The sequence below is a fragment of the Acanthaster planci genome, linkage group LG11, assembly GCF_054643075.1.
Source record: "Acanthaster planci isolate LZ-2023a linkage group LG11, COTS_SCS, whole genome shotgun sequence".
In the NCBI taxonomy this organism is placed as follows: domain Eukaryota; kingdom Metazoa; phylum Echinodermata; class Asteroidea; order Valvatida; family Acanthasteridae; genus Acanthaster; species Acanthaster planci.
Window position 1 is genome coordinate 5,101,568 of NC_141787.1, and position 23,032 is coordinate 5,124,599.

The following is a 23,032-nucleotide window of genomic DNA, read 5'->3' on the forward strand; positions in this document are numbered from 1 at the left end:
ACGCTTGTCACGCATGTAGCTCAGGGCATGCAGGCGGAGCAAGCGTGTGGCCGGCCAGGCTTAACTTTTGTTTGAGTACCGTACTGTATCTAAAGTGAGTATGAAATGATTTTATGTGTAAAAAACGTGGCATTTTTCTCCAAATTCTGAATGGTTTTTCATGAATATATCAATATTTTCACTGCAGAATTTTAACTCCGTAGGACATTTTATTGCTTTGCTCTCAGAGAGGGTAATAACCTGGCTTGAGAAAGGTACATGTAATTACTAAATTAGGCCCAGGGGTAGTGAGCCTAGTCACCAAGTTGACCAGAGTGGATAAACTTTACAACCATGGAGAAATAAGAACATAAGTGACCATTTTTAGTTTGCTAAAAACTGTTTTGTTGAATGTGAATCGTCTGGAAACCAGGAAAGGTCTGTGTTTGTTCAGAATCACTCTTGGGACGGTGTCTTTAGGCCTACATGCATAATCATGGAGGTCTTTTCCTACCTCCATCATGCATGTACATGTACGTACATGCACTCTAACAGTAACAAGTACTTAGTGGCCACAACTGACTGTCAGGTAAGTCAGGTAACACATTAACCCATAACAAATGCAATATACTCCTGGGAAAGTGATCAATGAGTATGGAATATTTTTGTTGCCAAGGGTTATGTGGTAGAATCCCAGTACATACTGTACAGTGTATGTGGCCAACTTCGACTTTCACTTGACTTTCCTCACATGGTACACCCCATGGTTCGTTGTCCTCTGTGCTCCAATGAAACATGAATATTGAAGACAAATTGAGACTTGGAAGCAGTGTGGTAACTATTGCTTTCTTTGCCGGATGTTTGAGAAAACTTTGATATCGTATTATTGTGTGGAAATTGAGGGAAATTATTACTCCAAGAAGATACTAGAGGTGAAAAAACCAAGTATACCAAGTTAGGGGGACAGCGATCACGTGATGTGATTGATTGGGTGTTATCATAATCAAGGGAAGATACTGTAGTGAATCTTGTCAAACCCAAAGAACATGTACATGTAGGTAAAGTTGGAGCACTTCACAAATACACACAGAAATTTTGGAATAAAAAATGTACTTACATGTACCAATAAACAAGAAACACCACTCTGTCTTCTGACAGATGAGGAAATTTCTGAACAGGTTAGTGAGAACTCAGAAAATCCCGATAAAATTTGTGTACTATCTTGATGCTATATTGCAGTATTCTCATTTCACAGTCACAACGCATCATTGCATCCCTTAAAAACCTTTTGAATTTCCTTGTTTTGGAATTAATCTGTACTCTGCCTGTCCTCTTTGTCATCCAACACTTGCCACATTTATTTCCTTCCCTGACAAGTTTTGTCACACTTTCGTCAATGAAGTCCAGACTCCAGATGGTCATTAACATTTCATGGGTCATCTTGATTACTGACAGATCGCCTTGCAATGAATCTGCCGGCCAAGATCACAGTTCAGCAAGCTTGGCAAGCATGGCGCAGTCTGAACGGCCTGTTTGCAGTCTACAAACCGTCCGGCTTGCCTCCAGTTGTTGTCAAGAAAATGATACAGAGCGCACTTATTGAAGGTGATGATCTTAGGACAATCACTGATGTGGCCCGTGGCTATAGCCGTTTCTCATAGAGACGTGTTGTTGCTAGCCATAGCCACTTAGTTCAGACAAGGCCTCATACATGTAGTAAATCATATCAGTATGTTCTCTGCAGGTAAAGACCAAGTGTCTATCAAGTGTTTTTGATTGTCCCTTCCCCCCCCCCGAGTTTTCTTTGTAATAATACTCTGTGGGATGAGCACTCTTGTTGGGGCGCACGGTCATACTAATGTTGCTATAGCATCGTGAAGAAGGCATCATTGTTCCTGGAATAGAACATTTTCCCATAGATTGACCGCAAGCACTTACATGTACCACTGTTAAGCAAAGCATGTACGCTGTACACTGGGTGATATGCATATGTGAAATACATACAACAAATTTTTCATCTGTATGTGTACAAACCCTTTAGATTTGTATATGAGATTGCTCTCACTGGTTCTTGTGCATGCAGGGTGAAGTACACACAACAAATTGTTGTCTGAATGTGCATATACTTCAGATTCTGTGATAGTTTGGCATGAAGAGGAGACGATAGATTTTCATCTGTATGTGCATAAATCCTTGAGATCTACATGCATGTAAATTTGCCCTCAATGTTTCTTGTACATACAATGTTTCTTGTACATGTGGTGTACACATAGTAATTTTCACTTGAATGCACACAAACCGGAGAGTTGACACAGTTTTTTTGTGGGTATGGCTTGAAGAGGATGCAGTGGATTTTCATTGAGTCTGAATGTTGTCACAACCCTGACATATACATGGACATGTACATATGTTGTGTGTGAGTATAAGTCATATGGCATCAACGGCATTCAGTTATTGGCTCTATAAAGCTTTGTACATGTAGAAGTTCAGTGTCGACAGTTTTGGTGCGAATTTGTCAATGTTGTCTTCCAGATTTAAACAAACTTGAACAGCGCCCACAGAAGTCCCTCGTCAAGGTCATTCAAGATGTAGCGAGGATCGACGAGGACCCTTATGCACTGACGGCAGTGCAGGTTCCTAGCTTTGCTGACCATGTACTGGTCAGGGGGCCTCTGTACACAGACATTAAGGTTGTCGTGGCTTCAGGAGGGCTGGATAAGAAAATGTCTGGTGTTATGGGTATGTGCTTTTCAAGCCATTCATTGTTTGAAGAACAAAGTGTCAGAAGCACATTGAATTTCTGTGCGTAAATTGTACCATGGAGTTTTATTTCAAGAGGCACACAATAGAAGACTTATTCAGTGATGTATTTTCAGTCTGATTTTATTGGCCTTTTGTGGTAGTCAGTTGGGACAAGTGAAATAAAATCTGTTTCTCTTGTGACTTTTTGTTACCGTCTTTCTGCATCAAAAAATTAGGTCCTTCGCAATGAAACACAACCTTAGAATTTAAACTTGACCACAGAGCACATTGCAGAATGTCCTATCAGGTTGTTGTAAATGGGTTATCGTAGATAGAATTCATACTCGCGAGTTTACTCGTTGGTGCGTGAACCTACATGTAGCTGGCTTCCCTCTGATCTGCTGTGCATCTTGTGATTGTTTTTTTATTCTTTAACAGTGCTAGCTGTCAAGCATGGCACCAAGGACATTGACACGTACCATGCATCACGAATACCTAAAACCTACACGGTCAAAGGCCAGTTTGGTTTTGCCACGGACAGCCACGATGCTGAGGGAAAAATCTGGCAGAAATCCACCTACCGTGAGTGAGATTTGTATCAGTTTGTCAGCCTTACAGACACTGTAGGTTACATTCCTTGCTTTGTTGGCACTGTGCGTCCCCAGTTTACGCCCTCTGTGGTTCTCTTGCAAAACAATTATGAAAGCTTGAACTGCGCCATTTTCTCTTCAGATATCAAAGCAATTTTTTCAAAGAAGGATTTCATCCACCCACACAAGCAAAGGGTATACCTCAGCTATCATTCTGGTTTTGTAAGCACTTACATGTAGCCGTTAAATATGGAAGAAGAAGTGATTGCAGCATGGTATCTTGCTTGAGAACACAAGCACAAGAATGGCCAAGCTTGGTTGAAATTCCTAATCTGTTGCCTTTTGCACCATGCAGGTGTTTAAATTGATGTAAAAAGGTGATTTTGTCCTCAATCAACAGTATGACTATGGCATAGGAAAGGAGCTTTCATTATAATATACTTTTAAAGCATGCAAACAAACACTTTGTCCAAAACAAAAGCATAAAAATGTTAACCACTTCCTGCCGGGGATTCCGGTACCGGACACGTATGCTTATATGCGTGGCCGGGGTTGGACAAAGGGAACTGGGCCTTGTAACAAAAGACTGTACTTGGAACAAAAGACTAGGCTGCTGGGCATTACCGACATTTTTTCACTCTTAAAAGTGGAGATAATCCAGCCTTGTTTTGAAACAGTATACCATGGTTTGGGGGGGCATTTAGAGTGAGCGGATTACCACCGGGGACAAAAGTGCTCCACCACCGCAGCGATGAGCCACACAGCACCGGTGCATGCTAATCTGGCCCCTATTGAAAAGAGGTCAGCAGCGCACTGTGCCAGGTTCGTGAGCAAAAGGAAGTTATATAACACTGCTCAATCTGGGCTCTTTTTACAAGGCTGCAGGCCTGGCTGAAATATTCGTGTGTCAATACATTTTATCTGTCAGGCTAGAGTGGCCACCAGACAGTAGTTTGTGTGGGCGTAAACGTCCACTAAATGAAGACAGGGATTTTTAAAGAATTTTGAAAACAGAAAAAAATGATAATTATCCCGCCCCAGCATCATCAACATTGATAACTGCCACTGGCACAAATTGGTTAAAACCCTTCTTGAAAAGATTGTGATTAAATTTTGAATTCCAGATCATGTGACTCAGGAGAAGTTTGACCGAGTCATATCCAACCTGCAGAGGAGTCACCAGAAGGCCATGCTCAGGTCGGTGGAGTGTAGGTCTCACCCTGGCTGAATCTACCAAGTGGCCTAGAGAATTAAGAAAATGGATATGGGCAAATAACAGTACAGAAATAAAGTTGATAAGTTTGCTGCCAACCTCATTTATATGTAGCCAAGTGAAAGTATTTTAGAAAAGAAATTAAACGCAGCAGAAAAGTTGGTCCTAGTCATGGCAGGTTAATTAGTGGCCCATTTGCTCTTTTTAATGTCATTACTTTACCATTCAGTCGCTAATATATTAAAGTACACATATATGCCTACCAGTACTTAAGCTCAAGGTGCTACCGGTACCTTGGTTGTCATTGTGTTGCCCATAAACATTCCTAAAAGCCATCTCAGCTCCCCTGGGTGTGTACAGCTAAATGCTATAAATGGAAATCGGTCATAACTATCTTTACCATCACAAGTATCCATTCAAACCCTTGGGTGCAGAGAGGTGGGTGGAGAGAGGCCGGTGGGGTAAAGTGACTTGCCCAAGGACACACCGTACTCTGGATAGAAATTCCAGGTCTGATGTTTGGAAAGTGTAGTCCCTAACTACTAGGTCACACATCTCCACTCAAAATTGAATCACAGGTCATTCAAACATCGTCCAGGCTCAAGGGTGTTATTGATCTCTGTCATGGGGCAACCACCTTGCTTTTCTACTATTCAAAGCAATGTAACGAAACTAAGGCTGGAAGGGAAAATAGTCTGTACCCTTTTATTAACATAAGAAGTTTTACCATTACCAGTGGGTCTGTAGGGAACAAGACAAACATTGCACCATCATGATAAAGGTCTGTTGAGCTAGGTTTTAGCTGAAGCACTGTGAAGGAAATTGGTGCTTGAAGTCAAAAACCACGCAAGAGCTGCTGTGACCAAATACTTCTACATAGTGTTACATTTTGGAAAATCTGGCCATGTTGTCTTGGACAAAAATGAACAAGCCTCATTTTGTTATATCCCTGCAGCAATTCTGGGGTGGACCTTCAGAGCCAGGAGGCTTATGAGCTGGCCAGCCGAGGTCTTCTTCGGCCATTCGGTAGCAAAATACCCCCGCTCCTACTGGACATCCGATGCATACAGTTTGCGCCGCCGGATTTTGAGCTTGGTAAGATTTTTTATCACAGAAACATTGGTCTTGCCATGGATACAGGCACTGTTAGGTGTAACCCTAATATAAATCCAGTCCTCGCCCTAAAGTTTCCTCTATTCATAAACCTGCATTTTACTCCTTTTTTTAAACCCCAACCTTCATATTTACCCTGTGTATTGTCAGGATTTTTTAACCAGTGTGTGTGTGGTGTGGTTAAAGAACTTTATATTTATTTTTAGTATCATTTCTTAAAGAAGAATATTAAAATGACTGAAATTTGCCTTAGGTTGTTGAAATAAATAACCTTGTGTCTAATGTATCCTCACCGTTGATCTTTGCATCAGTATTTTAGGGATATTCCAGGGCCTTTTATAAGATGTTTAACTGGTGAATCAAATTTGCTGAGTGCAATACCACCACATTATCTCGGTGAGGACTTTTTCCCAAACTGCAAATGAATGCATTGCACAGCTTGAAAGCAACAAGTGCCTTCAACTGTCAGGGAATGAACATAGACAGGTTGAACCGGTATGCATGAGTGCTGAAAAGAACAAGCCTAGGAAAAAAAATTAATAAATTGAGAAGAAAGGAGGTGAAAGTCCCCAATTTGCTTCAAAACACCTCGGAATGACCGCCTTTCACTATTAATGGTCTGTTGATTTGCCGTTAATGAGAGCTTTGCCTCTCCAGAAATAACCTTTGCGCCCCCCCTTGTGGGACACACCCAGGTGATGCTCATGCCATCATGTGGATGCATATCATAAATTTGTGTGTTTACATTCAATCTGTTATAGTAGAAAATTCCTTTCGTGGCCCTTCGACCCCTTTAACCACTTCCTGCCGGGTGAAATTTGCATATGCAGCATGAGTTTCGAGGCGACTTTCAAGATTTTTCAAAATTCTTTAAAAATTCATAACTCCATTTACTGGATGCTTACACCCACGCGAATGGTGGCTACTCTAATCTGACAGGCAACCTCCATTGACGCCTGGCTATTGCAGCCCAGTAAAGAGAGCCCACAATAGTGCGGTGTTACGGAATTTCCTTTGTTCCCAAAATTGGCCCAGTGCATTGCTGAATGGCTGTGGTGTCTTTTCAAATGCGGCCAGATTAGCGTGCAGCGGCGCTGTATCGCTCATTGCTGGAGTGCTGGAGCACTTTTGTCCCTGCTGATAATCCGCTGGCACTGAATGCTGCAAACAGTGGTATACTGTTTCAAGACAATGATGGATTACCTCCGCTAATGCCAGCAGCTTGGTCTGTTGTTCTGAGTACGGTCTTTTGTTACAAGGCCCAGCTCCTTTTTGGACACCCCGGCTGTGGGTACAAACCCCAAGGTCTCCAGTACTGGGAACCCCGGCACCGAGTGGTTAAATCAATGCTTTCTCTTTTGTAGAAATTGAGTGCGTCAAGGAGTCTTCCCAGTACCTCCGCAAGATTGTCCATGACCTGGCGCAGGACATGAAGACCTGCGCCGTGGCTACTCAGGTCCGCCGGACGCGAGACGGTCCCTTCACCGTAGAGCACGCTTTGCTCAGGAAACACTGGAGTCTGCCTTACATCGCCGAGGCCCTTCGAGTTGGCCGACCACTGGTCAAAGAGGCATTGTGCCAGACCAGGACCCAGATAGAGGGAGTCCTAGAGGAAGTGAGGTGATGGTTGCAAAGATACGGGAAAACATTGTGACGGTCTCTAGGAGACAGAGATGGCGGCATGGCAGTAATGGAACTTCAATGAAGTCGTGCTGCTAAAGTTCCACTAAAAACAGATGGGAATTTGTGCAATGTAGTAATGAATCTTTTGGGGACAACAGGCCTAGACCTTTACTACAGCGAAGCTACAGAGTCTTTACTAGAAAAAATGAGACGGGTTGTAGGGATGACTGAGTCTACATTGTTCACCCCACAATGCCTGTTTCAACAGGAAGGAATAATGTTCTTCAGCGTTTGGTGCAGAGCATGCATGACCAAGTTTCACTTGAACTGAACCTTCAAATTCCCTCCAATCAGGAACCAGAGAGGGCGACATTCTTCACTGGGGAACTCACCTCGTGTGTACGCTAGTCTAAGCAGATGCCATCAGTCATTTGTGTTTGAGTATGGGCCCCGAACTGAACCAAGAAAGGGATGTTCTTTTCTCTAGCAACGGAGGCTCCTTTGGAAGGAACTTTTCTTCACTGGTTTACGAACGACTATGAGAGGCATACATTGCATGCATGTCGCTACCAACGAAACAAACACTCCCAACCATCATGGCTCTTTCCAACTGGCGAGGGGGTGCTGTTGCTCAAGACGGTTACGGTCCCTGCCTGAGCACTGGGCACATGCACGAGCCTGGTCAGAAAATTTCTGCCATCCTACACAGTGGCCTCCACCTCACTGATCACACCACCATTGCATGAGGCAAGCATTTGGTAATATCAACCATACACTCTGCATTGTAAATGAGAGGTGTTTATTTTTACCAGAGATTATCGTGCTGCTCCAGCCCTAGGCGTGCAAAGACACAATAAATAGAAAGCCAGCAATTAATAACCAAGATGTCCAAGTCTTTCTTGTGAGTTTAATTCCTGACCCACAACCACTGCTCCCTTCCGACATACCACTCATACATTTTTCTCCATGGAAAAAATTATTAACAAAACTAGGAATGTGTAGGAAAAATTCTTTGGTGATTTTTTTATATCCAGCAAGAAATGAGACTGAGGGGTACCCCCAACACGTCCAATCGCTATACACACTCTAGACTTTTGTTACCTAACACATCCCCCAGATGTCTGAAAAGAATTCGTCAGATCCAGTGAGACAATGACCAACACAAAGCAGGGGGGGTTCTCTGTCTCATATCTTGCTTCATGTGGTTTTTAGAACCAGTGAATATTGAAATAAACTTTCGTATTGAAATGTTCTAAAATGGTCTCTCCTCAAATTTAACCATTTGTAACACAAGCAATTGTAATGAAGCCACAGCAATGTAATTATTAAGCCTCAAATGTTAACATTATTATTAAATACTATACATGTTAATCATTCTAAAAGTAAGCATTTGCACTTTTCCTAATGCTGTTTCACAACCATCCAGCTTATACAATTCAAAGTAACCTTTCTTGAAGAGTATCTTGACAAGATATTTAAAAATATATTAATGTGTATTCCAAATAATTGGCCAGTTTTGAGTGCCCAGTAATATACATTGCTTTGAAGTGAAAATTTCATGAAATTTATATGTGAAATTTGCATAAAACTTATACTCCTTCACAAGGGATCATCATACATATATATGGGAAGTAAAATATTTCCATCTAGAAAACTACAGTTTGGAAGTGTTTAACATGTGATGAGATACGGTATTACATATAACAAGAGCCAAAGGAATGTAAAATCATGTCAGTTTAATCCCCCCCCTAAAATACACTGATAAAAATCAGTACCATATTGCCAATAATTAGTACAGGAATGTGATCAGACCTTTGGAGACGAAATTCAAGAGTTCTTGTTAAGGTTTATCTCTAGTGTGAGTGATAAACGATGACACAGAATTCAACACAGCATTGGCATCCGTATGATCATTTTCATGTACATGTGAAGTACGCTGTACATGGATGCATTGCAACAATGGCTTTGACAAATGTCAGACTCAATTTATTGGTTCTTTTAAGTACTCTTGTAGTATTCAAAATTTGTATTTCAATGTCAAAGACAACTTTTACATCAGGAGATGGCCGAAGAAAGAATCACTTACAAAAAATAGTTCTTTATACAGACACCTTACCGGTGTGTGTTCTGGAAGCACACTGTGACAAATGGCATTTTATACATTACATTGGGATGAACTCATATGACAATTTGTTCACAATTCTGTTTGATTGACTGATCACATGGTATTGTCTTCAGTTTTCAGTCATCAGAACGATCCATATTTGTAAAAGTATTGCTCATTCCTGTACGTCTATGAAAACATGACACATTTAGCTGAAATAAATTTTAAAAAAAGTAACAGACGAACATGGAAATGCACAATCGATGGTAACTTCTTTTGACTATAAGTTAATCTTTAATTTGCATTATTAAAATAAGCCACCGTACATAATAAAAAAGCACCTAATTTTAATGTGTATAATGCTGCCAGTATAAAAATTTTGAAATTCTTTAAAACCTCTGCACTGCTACACGCGTAGTTTACCCACACTATAACATCTCCACTGGCTATCAAGTTGTCTTGTACAATACACAATGTCCAACGACCTTGTCTGGGACGTTTTGTTTTTTGGGAGAATGACATAATCTCTGTAACACTGACAAGTATCAAAATGCATTTCAAAGAAATTGAACAATTCTGCCAACCAATCAAGCAGTGTTGTGGTCAAGACCTCTTTCGGAGTTTCTGAGAAGTTGGGAACATTCTGCATTCTGTTAGACCGTCCCCAGTGAGACTCTGGCTCTGCACTGGAACTGGCAACCTGGGCCAATTTCATAGAGCTGCTTAAGCACAAAATTTGCCTAAGCATGAAAAAAACCTTGCTTGACAAATCAGGTTACCAGCCAAAACTTCTTGTGATGTATATTGATTTGGAATGGTATTCGCCTGTCTTTTGGTTAGCATGACAATCACAGAGTTTGAGCTGGTAACCTTTGTTTTCTAAGCAAGGATTTTGTGCTTAAGCAGCTCTATGAAATTGGCCCCTGCACGAAAGACAACCTGTATGCAGAACAATCATAAACACGAAGTTACCCTCATCTACCACAGTATTGGAATATGTCCCATGATCAATGCTGTTTCTAACCATCTGCATATAGACAAAGTGGTGTGACCCAATTCGCTCAGAGCGGAACAAATGAGGGTGTGCTTTTTAGTACTCGCTGCATAAGGCGCACAAGTATATTTGCGTTTGACGTTGGAGCGCACTGAGTACGTGCAACTAAAATTCTGGCTTGTATAGCCTTTGTGCACACGCAGAACGCATGCAAGAACCCACTTGTAACTACCTGTCTCTCTTTCGCCGATTGGGGGTGCACTTCAGCTCAGGGTCAATTGGGAATGGTCCAATGGGAACACAGTGTTTATTCCAGATGGACTGTTCCACTGGAACGTTGTGTTCTCAGTGGAACGGCCACACTTTCTGGAATGAGAATGTGACATTCAACAGGAAATCTTCAGAGTGTTCCGAATGATGAGACGCTACCTTAAGACCACGAGACCATTACAAGACCTGCCAGACTGAACTTGGGTTAGGAGCTATTCAAATGAATTGCCAGAAAAGTATTCGTTAATCATTGTTCAGCCCGATCATGACTTGTGAATGGTTTTGTGTCTTGTGATGCTCTCGACTGCAGCACTGTGATCAAAAGATCAAACAAAATCGGCGGATTAATTTATCTATTTTATACAGGGGTTTGCCTTTACACTTGTATGCATATTCAGACTGTATTCTCAGTGCGCTCTGTGGCTTGTTGAAAAAGAAAAAATCACAAGCTTGCTTTATAGAACCCACGACTTCTTGCTTAGTATTGTAGGCATCTTTATCACTGAGGTTGCCAGAACAGGTGGCTGGCTCAAATCCAATGCAGCAGCGGTTACCGCAATAAGTCAGTGATATTAATTTGGCTTTGCGTCAGGGATATCATTTTACCTACATATGTGATCTCATCAGAATATGAGCTTCCGTGCCTATTATTGTATATATGAAACAGGGGCTACAGTTGTACAGCGTATGGTAATAGGATGAAGCTAGTCAGGGGTTATCCTTGCATCTGGAAAATTAATACCAACATCTACTCCAATTTAAACCGTACGTAAAATGGAAATGTCTCGCCTTAACTTCAAAATCAACTGATCATGCATATTGACGGGGAAAAAAAAGCAAACACAAAAATCTCACACTTTCTAGTATTTGGTACCAAGACGTTCACATAAAAGTGAAAAAAAAAAAGTGAAGCTTCCAGCTTCCATATACACCTGCTCGTGTTTAGTTATATTCACTTAGCATGAAATGTTAAAGAAGCTAACAAGCTTTGAATAAATACGTTACATTTTTACAAACTTGGGGCTACAGACTAGCTCTAAATTACAAAAATAACGGTTAAAAAATACTCCAGATCTATCTTAAGATAACATGTACATTACACCTTTGTACACTGTATTTGCTATAGTAAGATGCACTTCACTGTGCTGAAAACATTCAGTCAAATTTCAGAGCCTCTGGCAGACTTTCCAGTCAAGTTGAAAGGGAATGTTTCTACCAACTATGTACCCAAATCCTTCTGGCAAACTAACTATGCTTCACGTAGATTTGCAGAGCCTTCAGTTATTCCCCCTGTGCTTTGATACTCGTTCAATGGACCTTTGCCATGAAATATGCAAATTGGATGGGCGCATGCGCACTACTACCACTGGTTGGCAAGTGCAGCCATCAATGCTGTCAGAAGCGTAGGCGAGCTGCTAGTAACCCGAGGTTGGAAAGTAAGAGTTCCTTGTTTTTAAGTTTGGCACTCATGTCAAACTACACTAGCACAGAAATGGTGATAGTGACGTGAATGGAGATTTGTATTGTTACGTCAAAGATTTAAGCAAGTTTGCCAACCAGTGGTACTAATGTGCATGCACCTGCCTTATTTGCATATTTCATGGGAAAGTTCCATTGTAACTGCATTTAATTTGATACTCATATGACTTCTTGAACTTACTTGGGCCTGGCCCAAGTATCCAATCTGCCAAAGCAGTCACTTGCGAAGTATCCCACAATGCAGTGCAAACCATGGCAGCTTAGTCGGACAATGCAATGGAATGCTGACACTGTTTTTAATAGCTCACAAATATTGTTGCACGTGGTGGTAATTTGGCTCAAGTCAAGGAAGTTCTGAAAAAGGAGGGCAAGAAATGTGATTCAGGGAACTAGGGCTGCATGGAGCCACTCAGGAGACTTCGTAGATGGTTGGCGAGGGAGTATCACGATGGTATGGAGCTGCTGAGGACCTGTACGGCTGACTTGGGTAAGCGTCCCCGCTTGCCTCCATACTCTCCCTCCAGTACCCCACGGCTGACTGTAAGAAAAGTCACAAGGTTGCTAAAAATTGAACAGGTTATCTAACAGATAGGGAAAGGTAAAATAAAGTAGGATTTACAGGCATTGCTAAAACCAAGCCTATAAACTTCATTGCTTGTTATTTCTGCTGTGGATTGCAAGTCCCACCATATTGTTGAGGATGCTGTGGGGATCCTGAAAGGTTACAGCTCGATTCAAGTTTTCCTTGCACCAAAATCTTCATTTGACGGATATTTTGGCCTCATGAACACCAAGGAATACAGAAGTGCTTTGCTGTAACATTGGGGGAGTTGCCTTGAATGACAGCTGGTCCCCCAAAACTCAGGCCAAGTTCAAGCAGTGACTCATTTGTTGATAACTGGTCAATTGTTTTTTGATAACTATACACAGGGTATGTCCTGGGCACCCGGAAAAAATCAAGTGGCAGTTGCCTAATGGTAGACACTGGTTAACTTCACCTGAGGTGAACCAGGGATCTGTTCACCAGGTGAACAGTGATCTGGCCTAAATTAAAATTCTGGCCCAAGTCTGAATATTCAGAGGTGACAAGTTGAGATGATGTTTTAGAGTTCTACACAGAAGCTCATCAATGGTTAGAATTTTCGCCCTCCATCAAATCTTGCGACTTGTTTTGCTCTAATGAAGGTATATTCAGGGAGTCTCTCTAAACTGTAAGAAACACACACTGTAATATTGACCGGGATTCTCAAATGGGCCAAGAAACAACTGGAACTTCTGTTCAATCAGCTTTCCCTCATTCACAGCATCAGGTTAGTCATGCCTCGCCAAGTTATTTTGCAGTTATTTGTTAAAGCATGCAGAGCAGAAACGACATGAAAATATATTTATGCAGAATGTCTGACGTGCTATGGTATGTGAACGCAAGCTAATACTGAAAAAGATGCAAAAACTCAACCACTTAACACTAGATGTTGTGACTTCCTCTGTGAAAATGAGCAATGTTGGGCATTTAAAAAGTGGTTGGAGTTTGCACAAGGATTGATATGTATTCTAAACATGGTTCTATTTTTTTAGAGCTCTGTGTATTTGGTAGATAACACTCTTAATATAATCAACTATCAAGGTAAAATGTACCCTTCAGCTAAAGCCACAAAATTGGGCACAAACGCAAAACATCTATATACCCCTGCTTAAATTTGCCTTATTTTTTAGTTAAACATGGTAACATTACTGGAGTGTTATGTGTTTACTGGGATCTTTTTTTTAAGGAATGGGGCACTGAAAAATGTTCACAAACACGAGACCAAACAAAGTGAAATTTAGGACCTGAGAAACTGAAAACAATGCGCAATCTGGCTCATTTTCACTAAGCAAGTCACAATTCTGCCAGCTTAATGACCTTCTCGGCACTGTCTAATGATCTCCCCCTTGCTGAAGCTCAGCTCTTGACCTCTGCCGATGTAGCTCTCCAGCGCCACCATGTACTCTATCACACCATGCTGAGGGGGGAGATGTTAGTTACATTGGTTAGAGGGATCAAGCAAAATAAAAGCACAAATGGGTTACCAGGAGGTGAGCGTAGCAAGCACCAGGGAACAAATGAACTTCTACAGCAAAACGAAAAAGCATCTGCACAATGTGATCTGAATCTGGAATTGAATGCAGTTTCTTGGATGACGTATTTTTCAAGGCATCATTCCAGCATCGAGAAGCCTGGTTTATTACGAAGTGATGGGCATGGGCATTGCCAAAACTTTTCCCGGAGGGGGGGGAGGGGAAGAGGAGCATCCAATGTTCCCCCCTTCCCTTCAACACGCATGGTGATATATGTAGGTTGTTGCCTAGTAAAACTTGCATACATCTTCATAGTGACAATGCAGTCTCCACATTCGCACTGTCAGAATAAATTCCTGCAGCATTTTTATGAGGAACTTTCCTAACCCCTCCCATATCCACAACTGCGATGGAACCCAATGACCCATTTCCCTGTGCTAAGATTTCAGGGGAATCGAGCTCTTGTGTAAACATGGTAAAGTACCAGGGCCCTGGTCTCTGCCTCCTGCAATCCTGAAAAGACATCCAACACCCAAAGATTTTGAAGAACTATGCATTCAAAACTGAAGTGTTGAATCTAACATGTGAATGTTGTCAGTGACAACACTTGGAAAATCTAGCATGAAGTTCAAATCCAATATTTAAACTATATGTACACACGTATGATGCTGATTAATTCAGGAAAACAGTTTGTAAGATAGTGAATAAAGTGTTGAATGAAACACTGGATTTAAGATTTAAAATGTTGGATTTAACATTTCAAAGGCTGTATTAAAACAATCACTGGATTGAAACCTCTTAAAAGTATAGTCACTGACCAAAAGAATTTTAGTGTTGGATCCAACACTTCAGTTTTTGAGGGGGGTTAAACTGGAACTCAAACAGTTGTCACATTGGTGCAAATCTGTCTATTTCCAAGGATATGGAAGACTTTGCACTGATACATCAGCATATCTGTCTATTTCCAAGGTGTATATCTGACTATGCAGGGAGACTTTTCTCTACCTCTCATGCATTCCCTCAGCAAACTTAGAACTTCACTGCACTAAATTCACAAGGAACCTACAGCCATTTAAAAAACGGCAATAAGGCCAGACTTCAAGTCCCTTTCCCATTTAAGTCTAAAAATAAGATGGTACAGTATGAAAAATGTCTACATCAATGTTATGTCAACAGCACTGCTAGGAATACTGGTCTTTGGATATGGGCAGGTAAGAAAATGAAATATTCCGTCTCATTTGAAAGGCTTGAGTTTTAAGATCATTCCTGGCTTTCATTGCAGCTACAAGACTGATCATTTTTGTTGTTCAGTGATCATGTCAACCACTGATGGATGTTTGTCCCAGCAACCAATGCAAAAAAATGTATATTCTGGATACCAGGCAGTTGTCTACTGGCTGCTGTATGATCTCTGACAGAACTGGACCATACTTAGTCAACTGAGATAATGGGTCTGACTACAGCTCTGAATCTGAAGCACGCAGCAATGTCTAACAAACCACCATCAAGGCAAGCAGTTTGTATCTCCTTATCTCTGCTGTGCAAAAGACTGCGATGTTTGGCTTTTTAGGAAGCATTTCTTTCCCAATTTCTACAACAACCGGTTTGTGATAGGAAGTTTGGGGCTTTCCAAATAAAAGCTGCATGTAGACTTTCCTCCATGCAACATGCACTTCTACATCAGCATATGCACTTATTTAAAATTATCTAAGAGGAAGTTTGAAAATCGGTGGAAACAGGCAGTGTCATCAATATGTATCTTTTCAATGCAAGCCATGCACAAGCAGGCATTTTATTTCAAATGTTTTATAATATGGCTAAAAGGAACAAACAGTGCATGATTTTCGAATTCCAGTAGCAAGTGTTGCAGGTTTTGTTAAGTATCGCATGCCTCCAAAATGCGGTAAGGACAATTCACTGCAATAGAGAATTGTGAGTAAACAGTACATATGAGTTACTTACGTGTAAGTTTACTTCAAAGAATTACTGTAACAACACAAAAGTATAAAACAAAAATGGTTTCAGTTAGCTCATTAGTAACAAAAGAAAGATGGAATGGATGGTGATTCTTGCTGGAAAATAGAGACTGGAATATGACTTGACGTACCTGGGAGCTACTGCTGTTGCCTGCTAAGGCTCTTCTTTCTTGGAGTTCCTGTGATATCTTCCTGGCTACTCCAGGGCTCCGTCCATTGGCATCTCGCACTCCTGTCATCATCTGCGTGGCGCCGACTTTCCCTGGGGGAGGTGGGGGCACGGGGGCCTTGGGAGGCACTGGACTGACCAGCTGCCTCTTCTGCTCATTGGGGGCGTCGGTCGGCACTGGGGGCGGGGTCCTGTTAGGCAACCCGGGACTCAGCCGGTTTGGGGAAGGGGGCACAGGCTTGCCAGGCGGGGTTCGCCGAGCGGCCACGGGGCTGTTACGGTTGGGCGAGGGCGGTACAGGTCTTCCCGGTGGTACAGGGCTGATACGGCGCTGACGTACTGCACTTGAGCTGCTCTGCTCCTCAGTCTCAAGAGAGTCGGGCAGCACTGGGAGAGGCTTGTTCGGGTCGAAGGGGGGGCTGACTTTTCTCTGGCGGTCTGGGTAGGGAGGGTCTGCATGACCGTTCTCCGCAACAGGTGGTGGAGGAGGCATGCGGCGTGGGATGGTGCTGTGGTCCCTCTCATCGGCAGTTGACGGCAGGGGCGGGACGGGTCGGCTTGGCAGCCCAGGGCTCGGCAAGGGGTCATCCTGAAAGTCAGGCCTGCTTAAGCTTGTGGATCGGGGGGGCACAGGGGCTGGTTCATCCTGGCTGGCAACCGAGGGTGTGCTGGCTGAGAAAGGTGGTGTCGGGCGGCCGGAGTGGCTTGGGGGGCCTGGCAGGGACTTTCGGGGAGGTTGCGGCAGGGATTGGGGTGGGGGGCCAGGAAGGGACTTCCGTGGGGGCTTGTCATCCTTGGGCTTGCTGGCCTGTAAATGGGGAGACAGGGGCTGGGTGGAGGGGGTCATCGGAAGGTAGAATTCTTCTGAGTTATCTGGGGATGTCTGTTATTCAGATGGGATGCAAAGCATTAGCAACACAACCTAAGATCAAGAGTTGCAGGCAATGTTGAATGCACAGTTTCTAGAAAATAGTCACTTCTGAATGCTTGTTTGATTTGCGTGTTTCTCACGATCTGCTTATTTTTGACCATTCTTCTCGGCAACATATCAAAGCTCAAAAACCACATAAACAAATGAGTAGAGTGTGACAGCTACTGGTATTGAAATTCAGGTTGAGTTTCTGAATATATGATCAAACCCGTCCATTTTGCAATACTCCATTATAGCAGTTTGGAATATTAATATTGATGCACATGGTAAATCAAGGTCGGAAATTTTTACATTATCAAAAGTGAGTGGCAGTAAACATAATGTACCATTTATTTGTTAATAAATAAATATTAAGAATGTGTATAAAACACTTTTGTAACTTTGTAACTACGTGAGGTTTGCAACTGTTTCAAAGTGGCAAATTAAAGAGAAACAAATCCATCTGAAAATCTCCCACTAGCTACAGCCTAAATACATTGACATAAAACCACTCTCTGTGCCACTGTGAATTTACACACTTTAAACGCCATGTATCCTACAGGTGGGTAAGGTCTTTTTCTTATAATATCCCCTAAGTACAGATAATTTAAAAACTTCACTGAAAATTTGCTTTTATAAAAGCACCTCCTAACTTCAATGCAACTGAAGTGAGTGGAAATAAACAAGATCATGTGGTAATTTCAGAGGCAAGAGTCCCATACACAGAAATCGCTTTGACACCCTGTGCACAACTCTATGGGACTGGTCTGAAAACAGCATTAAGGTAAAACACTTTGATATATTCCCTGCTAAATTTGACATTTAGGATGTTATCACTTCCTGATGGCCGATGGGAATTTAGGGAAATATGAGTGATGTCCGTTTATCAAACTCTTATCATTTCTGATTTAGGAAGTTTTTTTGGGGGGGAGGATTGTGAAGGGGAAACTTACCCGAGTTGGAGCAGGAGAGGTACTTCTGTCTCCCCCGGCATTCAGTTCAGAGACCACTTTGGCCTGGCCAAGGAAATCAATTTTGTTCAAGTTGTCGATCTTGGCTTTGGGCGGTCGGAACAGTGCCCCTTTTGGTAGTTTCATGATATCAAAAGGGGCGCCGGCCTACACAGGAAATAGAAATTTAAAAAATCAGTCATCGGAAGGAAGCATTTTTATAAGCATAGAGTGCAGCTTGTTCACATTGCAACCCTACATGCATTTCCACCTGGGCAGTTTTTCTCATTTGCAATGTGAATATGTGACCCACACTGTGAGACTAAGCCACAAGGCCAATTTTTCAACGATTTTGTTTCAGTTTGCATCAGAAAGAGCAAGCTAGGCTCTTTACTTCGATGTAGCATTCATTTTCCAGGTAAAAATAGGCATCGTGTTGGAGAAAAATGTTGAGGGTTCCTATTGATTTACACCGTTCAAGGCCTATCAATTAAATGTGGCTCTAGCACCTTGCAACTCTTTTTTACTAGGTGAGTTGCACAATGAGGTTTTGTGCCGGTAACAAGCAGTTTTGGTGACAGTGAGAAATTGAGGAAATATCAGTCACCCAATGTGTTCAAACAAGCGGCACGGTTGCTGACTATTGTTAGAATGCAATAATGCATGTTGACACTGGCAATGTGCCACTCTTGAGCAAACATAGAGGGAAAAAAATGTTCTGCCAATATAGAAAAGCCCACGTGGGAAGATTTAATCTGCAGGGAACTGAATTAAGGTAAGTTTCCACAAGGACACGGAAGAAAAAGTCCAATTGCACAGCAGCTGGAGTTCAACTTTCCGTACATGGGCATTTTTGAGGGAGTTGTCAATGGCGTCGTGTTTGGTCTCTGGTCTGGTACCCTGCGCTGCCTTCAAAAGCTGTAGGCAAGTCTCCCTCTGTCCCAACTTGTAGTAAGCCCAGGCCTGATTGTGCAGAACCTGGAAAAGAACAATAGTGCAAAAACTAAGGGATGTTAACTTTACAGATACATGGAGCCGTGGTTCATAGTCAAAAGTTATAAAAGTTTACGGTTACACTTGAGAAGAAGTGTTTCACTTGATGTTTAAATTTGTGTGCTCTCAATAACAATTCAACTACATGCATGGTGTGTGATTCTAAATACTTGATCAACCAATGTATTTTAAAATATTTCCCAGCTTCATGAAGAGACTAGCGTATTACATGAAAACCTAAAATAACTTCTGACAATTAAATGTACTTCCTTTAACCTCTTGCGGACAGTATTAATTTTGGCCACAAATTCTGACTTTAGAGGCCAACTTTTGATATACAGCTGAAAGCCTTAAATATTGACAAAGTAAAGACATTTAAGCAGTATTTGTACAATGTTTCTTACTACAATCTCACATTTTTGACACCCTGGAATGTGCCCACAGAGTGATATTTGCTGACTAACCAGGCCTTGAGTGGCAGTCAAGTTCATTTGACTCTGCCTCGAAGGACTTCTAAGACTTTGGGTGCATACAAAGCAAGGGGGAATTAGCATGTTAAAACACAAGCCAGAGCTGAGTAGGGCACACACGGCAGTTGAATCCATCAGCCATGCCTAAGTATACAACTGGCCAAATCACATCAATATGTCCTATAGGAGGAAGTGGTTGAGGAAAAAAGCCTCCTACACCGTAAGAAACTCCCTCCTCCCTCCCTCTGCAAAGGGATTTGACTCCACCCACCTCAAACTCATACAATTTGTACATCAGGCCCAGCTGCTTGTAGTCGATGAATTTGTGACCTCTGAAGCAGTCCAGGCATTTGTCATATTGCCTCCTGGCCTGGTCTGGCCTGTTCATCTGGCATTGGACGTTGCCGTATTGGTAGTGACCAATAGCAAGATGAGGATCCTTGATAGTGACTGTTTGAAACGCCTTCAAAAAAGGACAGGCAAACAAGCAAAATCTATTCAAACAACAATATAAATGTGACAATTATGTGATCCATTGTCTAATAATTCTGAAGTCATTGACAAACTTAATCTTCCTATAAGTTTAACATGTTATGCAAGATAAGTTTAAAATCTCTCTTCAGGCCTACATGTACATGTACATGTATGCCTGTGCCTCCGAACGCGTTTTCTGCTGCAGTCCATGATTGATAGATCATTGTATATTCTCATAACATTTAATAATAAATTTGGCTCAGTTTACAATCTGTAGTCAGGACCTCTGTGTCCTCAAATGGATTATGTTGCAATCAATAACTGTTGGTATCCTACCGGTATACTGTACTTCGTATATTCTCATAGTGTGCAATGATCAATGTACATGTACATCAGTTTGATACAATCTCACTTCAGGGCTGATATGCATTCAAAGGCATATGAAGCTTCAATTGATTCATTTTGCTGGTTCACTGTCTATTCTTATAACATTCCATTGTTAATTTACTAAGTTGTTTTCACTTTCAATTTGTTACATCAAATTACACTTGCAGACAGGGCACTGCTCCACTTTCAGTTTTGGTGACAAATTGAGTCTTGATGCACTTCCCTACAAATACCATCACTGTTCACAGAGGAGATTCTGTTTGTTATTCTAAGGATGCATCACATGGTATTGACTATGATTAGTCTTTGACATGTGACCAAAAGACTACACCTTTTATAACTACATGTGTGGTAACAACAAATATCATTAGAAGACGATTTCCCACAAATGTGTGCAAGACCACATTAAGTTCATTGCAAGTTTATGATCTGATGATCGACACCACGGTTGGGTGGAAATGTATTTGTTGACAGTAAAGTTGGGAAAATGCGCATGAATTCATAATTACACATATACATGTACAGTTTACTTCCAGATTGCAACTGAAATACAATTTGCATTTTTAATTAACCAGGTATTTCTTAACCTCACTTCCACTTGTCATACAGTACCATTTGCTTCCATTGGTAGCCTGGGGAACATTGTATTTTCCTTCAGATTCAAAAGATTTAACAAGGCATCTCAGTGAAAGCCACCATTTTTGTATTCTGAAAGTTCTCCCTTCTTTCAGAAAGCCAGGAGCTTGCAATGTTCACTCTGACTATTGAAGCCAACAGCCAAGTCCAAAACGCTGTAATATACTTTGCCCCCATTGTTGAGTCTGGCGAGAACAATTTTACCATCAAATTGTACTATGCGGGGGTTGCGCCGCTGGGTGCTTAGCTTGACATACACGTAGTCAACGTGTCAGATTTGACAACCGGGTCTGGTCTCACTTGTGACAAATAAAAAGATACTCCAGAGAAGCAGGCGTCCAGTAGCTTCACATGTGCTGATTTATTGTAATTCAGATTTGATTGGAATCACATTGATAATCGTTCCCGCAGTCCCAGGGAAGGAGGCAAACAATCTGCACCAACCGGCTTGGCGTAGGGTTCACAAGACGCCATTACGAAGACCCACCACCTTCTTCCTCCCTTTCCAAAGCCAACTCCTTTTTCTTTTCAACTCGTCTCTACCAGCCAAAAGTCTAAGTTATTGCAGACATATCCCTCCGCTGCATGGATGCAGTTCTATTTTTAGACTAATTTGCATATACGGCTGGCTACCTTTTGGCAGTTGACTTTAACACTATGTAGACGTGCGCCCTCTATTGGTCCAATTAGTGAACAATCAAGCAAAATCATAATACGTGTTAATCGTTTCCCCACAAAATGTCAAGCACTTTGCAGAACTAGAGAGCTGTGATAGAGTGCTATGCAAGAGATAATATTCATGCCATTGCTGGAAAGTGACCTGTTAAAGAGGGCTTTATGCTGTAAACCTCCCATAATATTTTGAGAAAAACAATGCAACAACGAGGTACAGTGACTCAGATTACATCACAGTTTTGCTCATAAATATGCAAATGCACATTAGCATAAAAACCCAAAGGCCCCAAAATACAGATATTAATAAGAAAACAAAAATTTGAAGGAAAACGAAAATGTACGTACCTCATCTGCTTCTTGAATGTTGCCCAGTTTCTGATGCAACATTCCGATGTTAAACATGATCTTGGCGGTCGGGTCTATAATTCTCAGCATCTGATCTAGGGCAGGCCCAACCTGTCCCCGCTCAAACATGATCACACCCTCGTTCCAGATGGAGATGGTGTCCCTGTGTGTTGCCTTGGCACCCAGCGTCGGGCTCGGGGATGGGGAAAGACCACTGGGTGGTGTTGCTGGGGGAGGGCGGGGCGGAAGAGAGGGGCTACTCCTGCTGGTGCTGGGGGCAGCTGGTGGTGGACGCAAGGGTGGTGCTTTGGGATTAGGGGAAGGGCTCCTGGGTGGGTGACGGATCGGCTGGAAGTTACTGGATGGAGTGGGTGCGACCAAGGAAGGGGGATGGGGCGGGTTGTAATTTGGGCTTGGACTCTGCAGGGAAAGGAAAGGAAAACAAAATCACTGATTCCATTGGCTTCCATATCAGTTTAGACACATGTATCCATAGGCTGGGGGGGCATCCAGAACACTCGCAAAATGGCAGGTAGCAACCACACTGCCCTGGTGAAAACAACTGCAACGACCGCGCGTGTATGTATTGATCAAAGAAAAGATTGCATAGCCCGATCCTCTGACTGGCTGATTCATGCGCCTCACCATGGTCACAGTTGTGGTTGCTACCCACCATTTTGCGAATGTCCCGGATGTTCGCCCTAACCTACATCCAAACATGTCTTTTTAACCACCTTTATTTTCCATCTCCCACTCAAAACTTAAATTATTAAGCTTTCAAGTTGTCACTAACGCATTGTTACCAAATGGAAAATATTCACTAACTTTTGTTATAATCATAATTAGCAATTTGGCAAGGAAAAAATGTGTATGTATTTAGCACTG

General features: G+C 42.0%; 2 protein-coding genes across 6 annotated transcripts in view; one reads left to right on the forward strand and one right to left on the reverse strand.

The window, feature by feature from the left end:
* Positions 1-9,951, forward strand: trub2 (TruB pseudouridine synthase family member 2). The gene is made up of 7 exons (XM_022254111.2): positions 1-94; positions 1,435-1,584; positions 2,512-2,718; positions 3,160-3,303; positions 4,436-4,508; positions 5,480-5,619; positions 7,002-9,951. The coding sequence occupies exons 2-7, from the start codon at positions 1,446-1,448 to the stop codon at positions 7,259-7,261; spliced, it is 963 nt and encodes a 320-aa protein (XP_022109803.2). The 5' UTR covers positions 1-94; positions 1,435-1,445; the 3' UTR covers positions 7,262-9,951.
* LOC110989599 (uncharacterized) overlaps positions 8,148-23,032 on the reverse strand; it is a 25,893-nt gene continuing 11,008 nt past the window's right edge. The window contains exons 5-11 of one of the 5 annotated variants that reach the window (XM_022254105.2): positions 22,148-22,567; positions 19,902-20,093; positions 19,011-19,145; positions 18,171-18,335; positions 16,270-17,136; positions 14,008-14,107; positions 8,148-12,645 (exon numbers count right to left, since the gene is read on the reverse strand). In XM_022254105.2, coding sequence (XP_022109797.2) covers positions 12,551-12,645; positions 14,008-14,107; positions 16,270-17,136; positions 18,171-18,335; positions 19,011-19,145; positions 19,902-20,093; positions 22,148-22,567 — 1,974 coding nt within the window. In that variant the 3' untranslated portion in view covers positions 8,148-12,550. Of the gene's footprint in view, positions 12,646-14,007; positions 14,108-16,124; positions 16,149-16,269; positions 17,191-18,170; positions 18,336-19,010; positions 19,146-19,901; positions 20,094-22,147; positions 22,568-23,032 lie in introns of those variants that run through there. The other 4 variants (XM_022254104.2, XM_022254107.2, XM_022254108.2 and 1 more) reach the window with 4 other exon arrangements.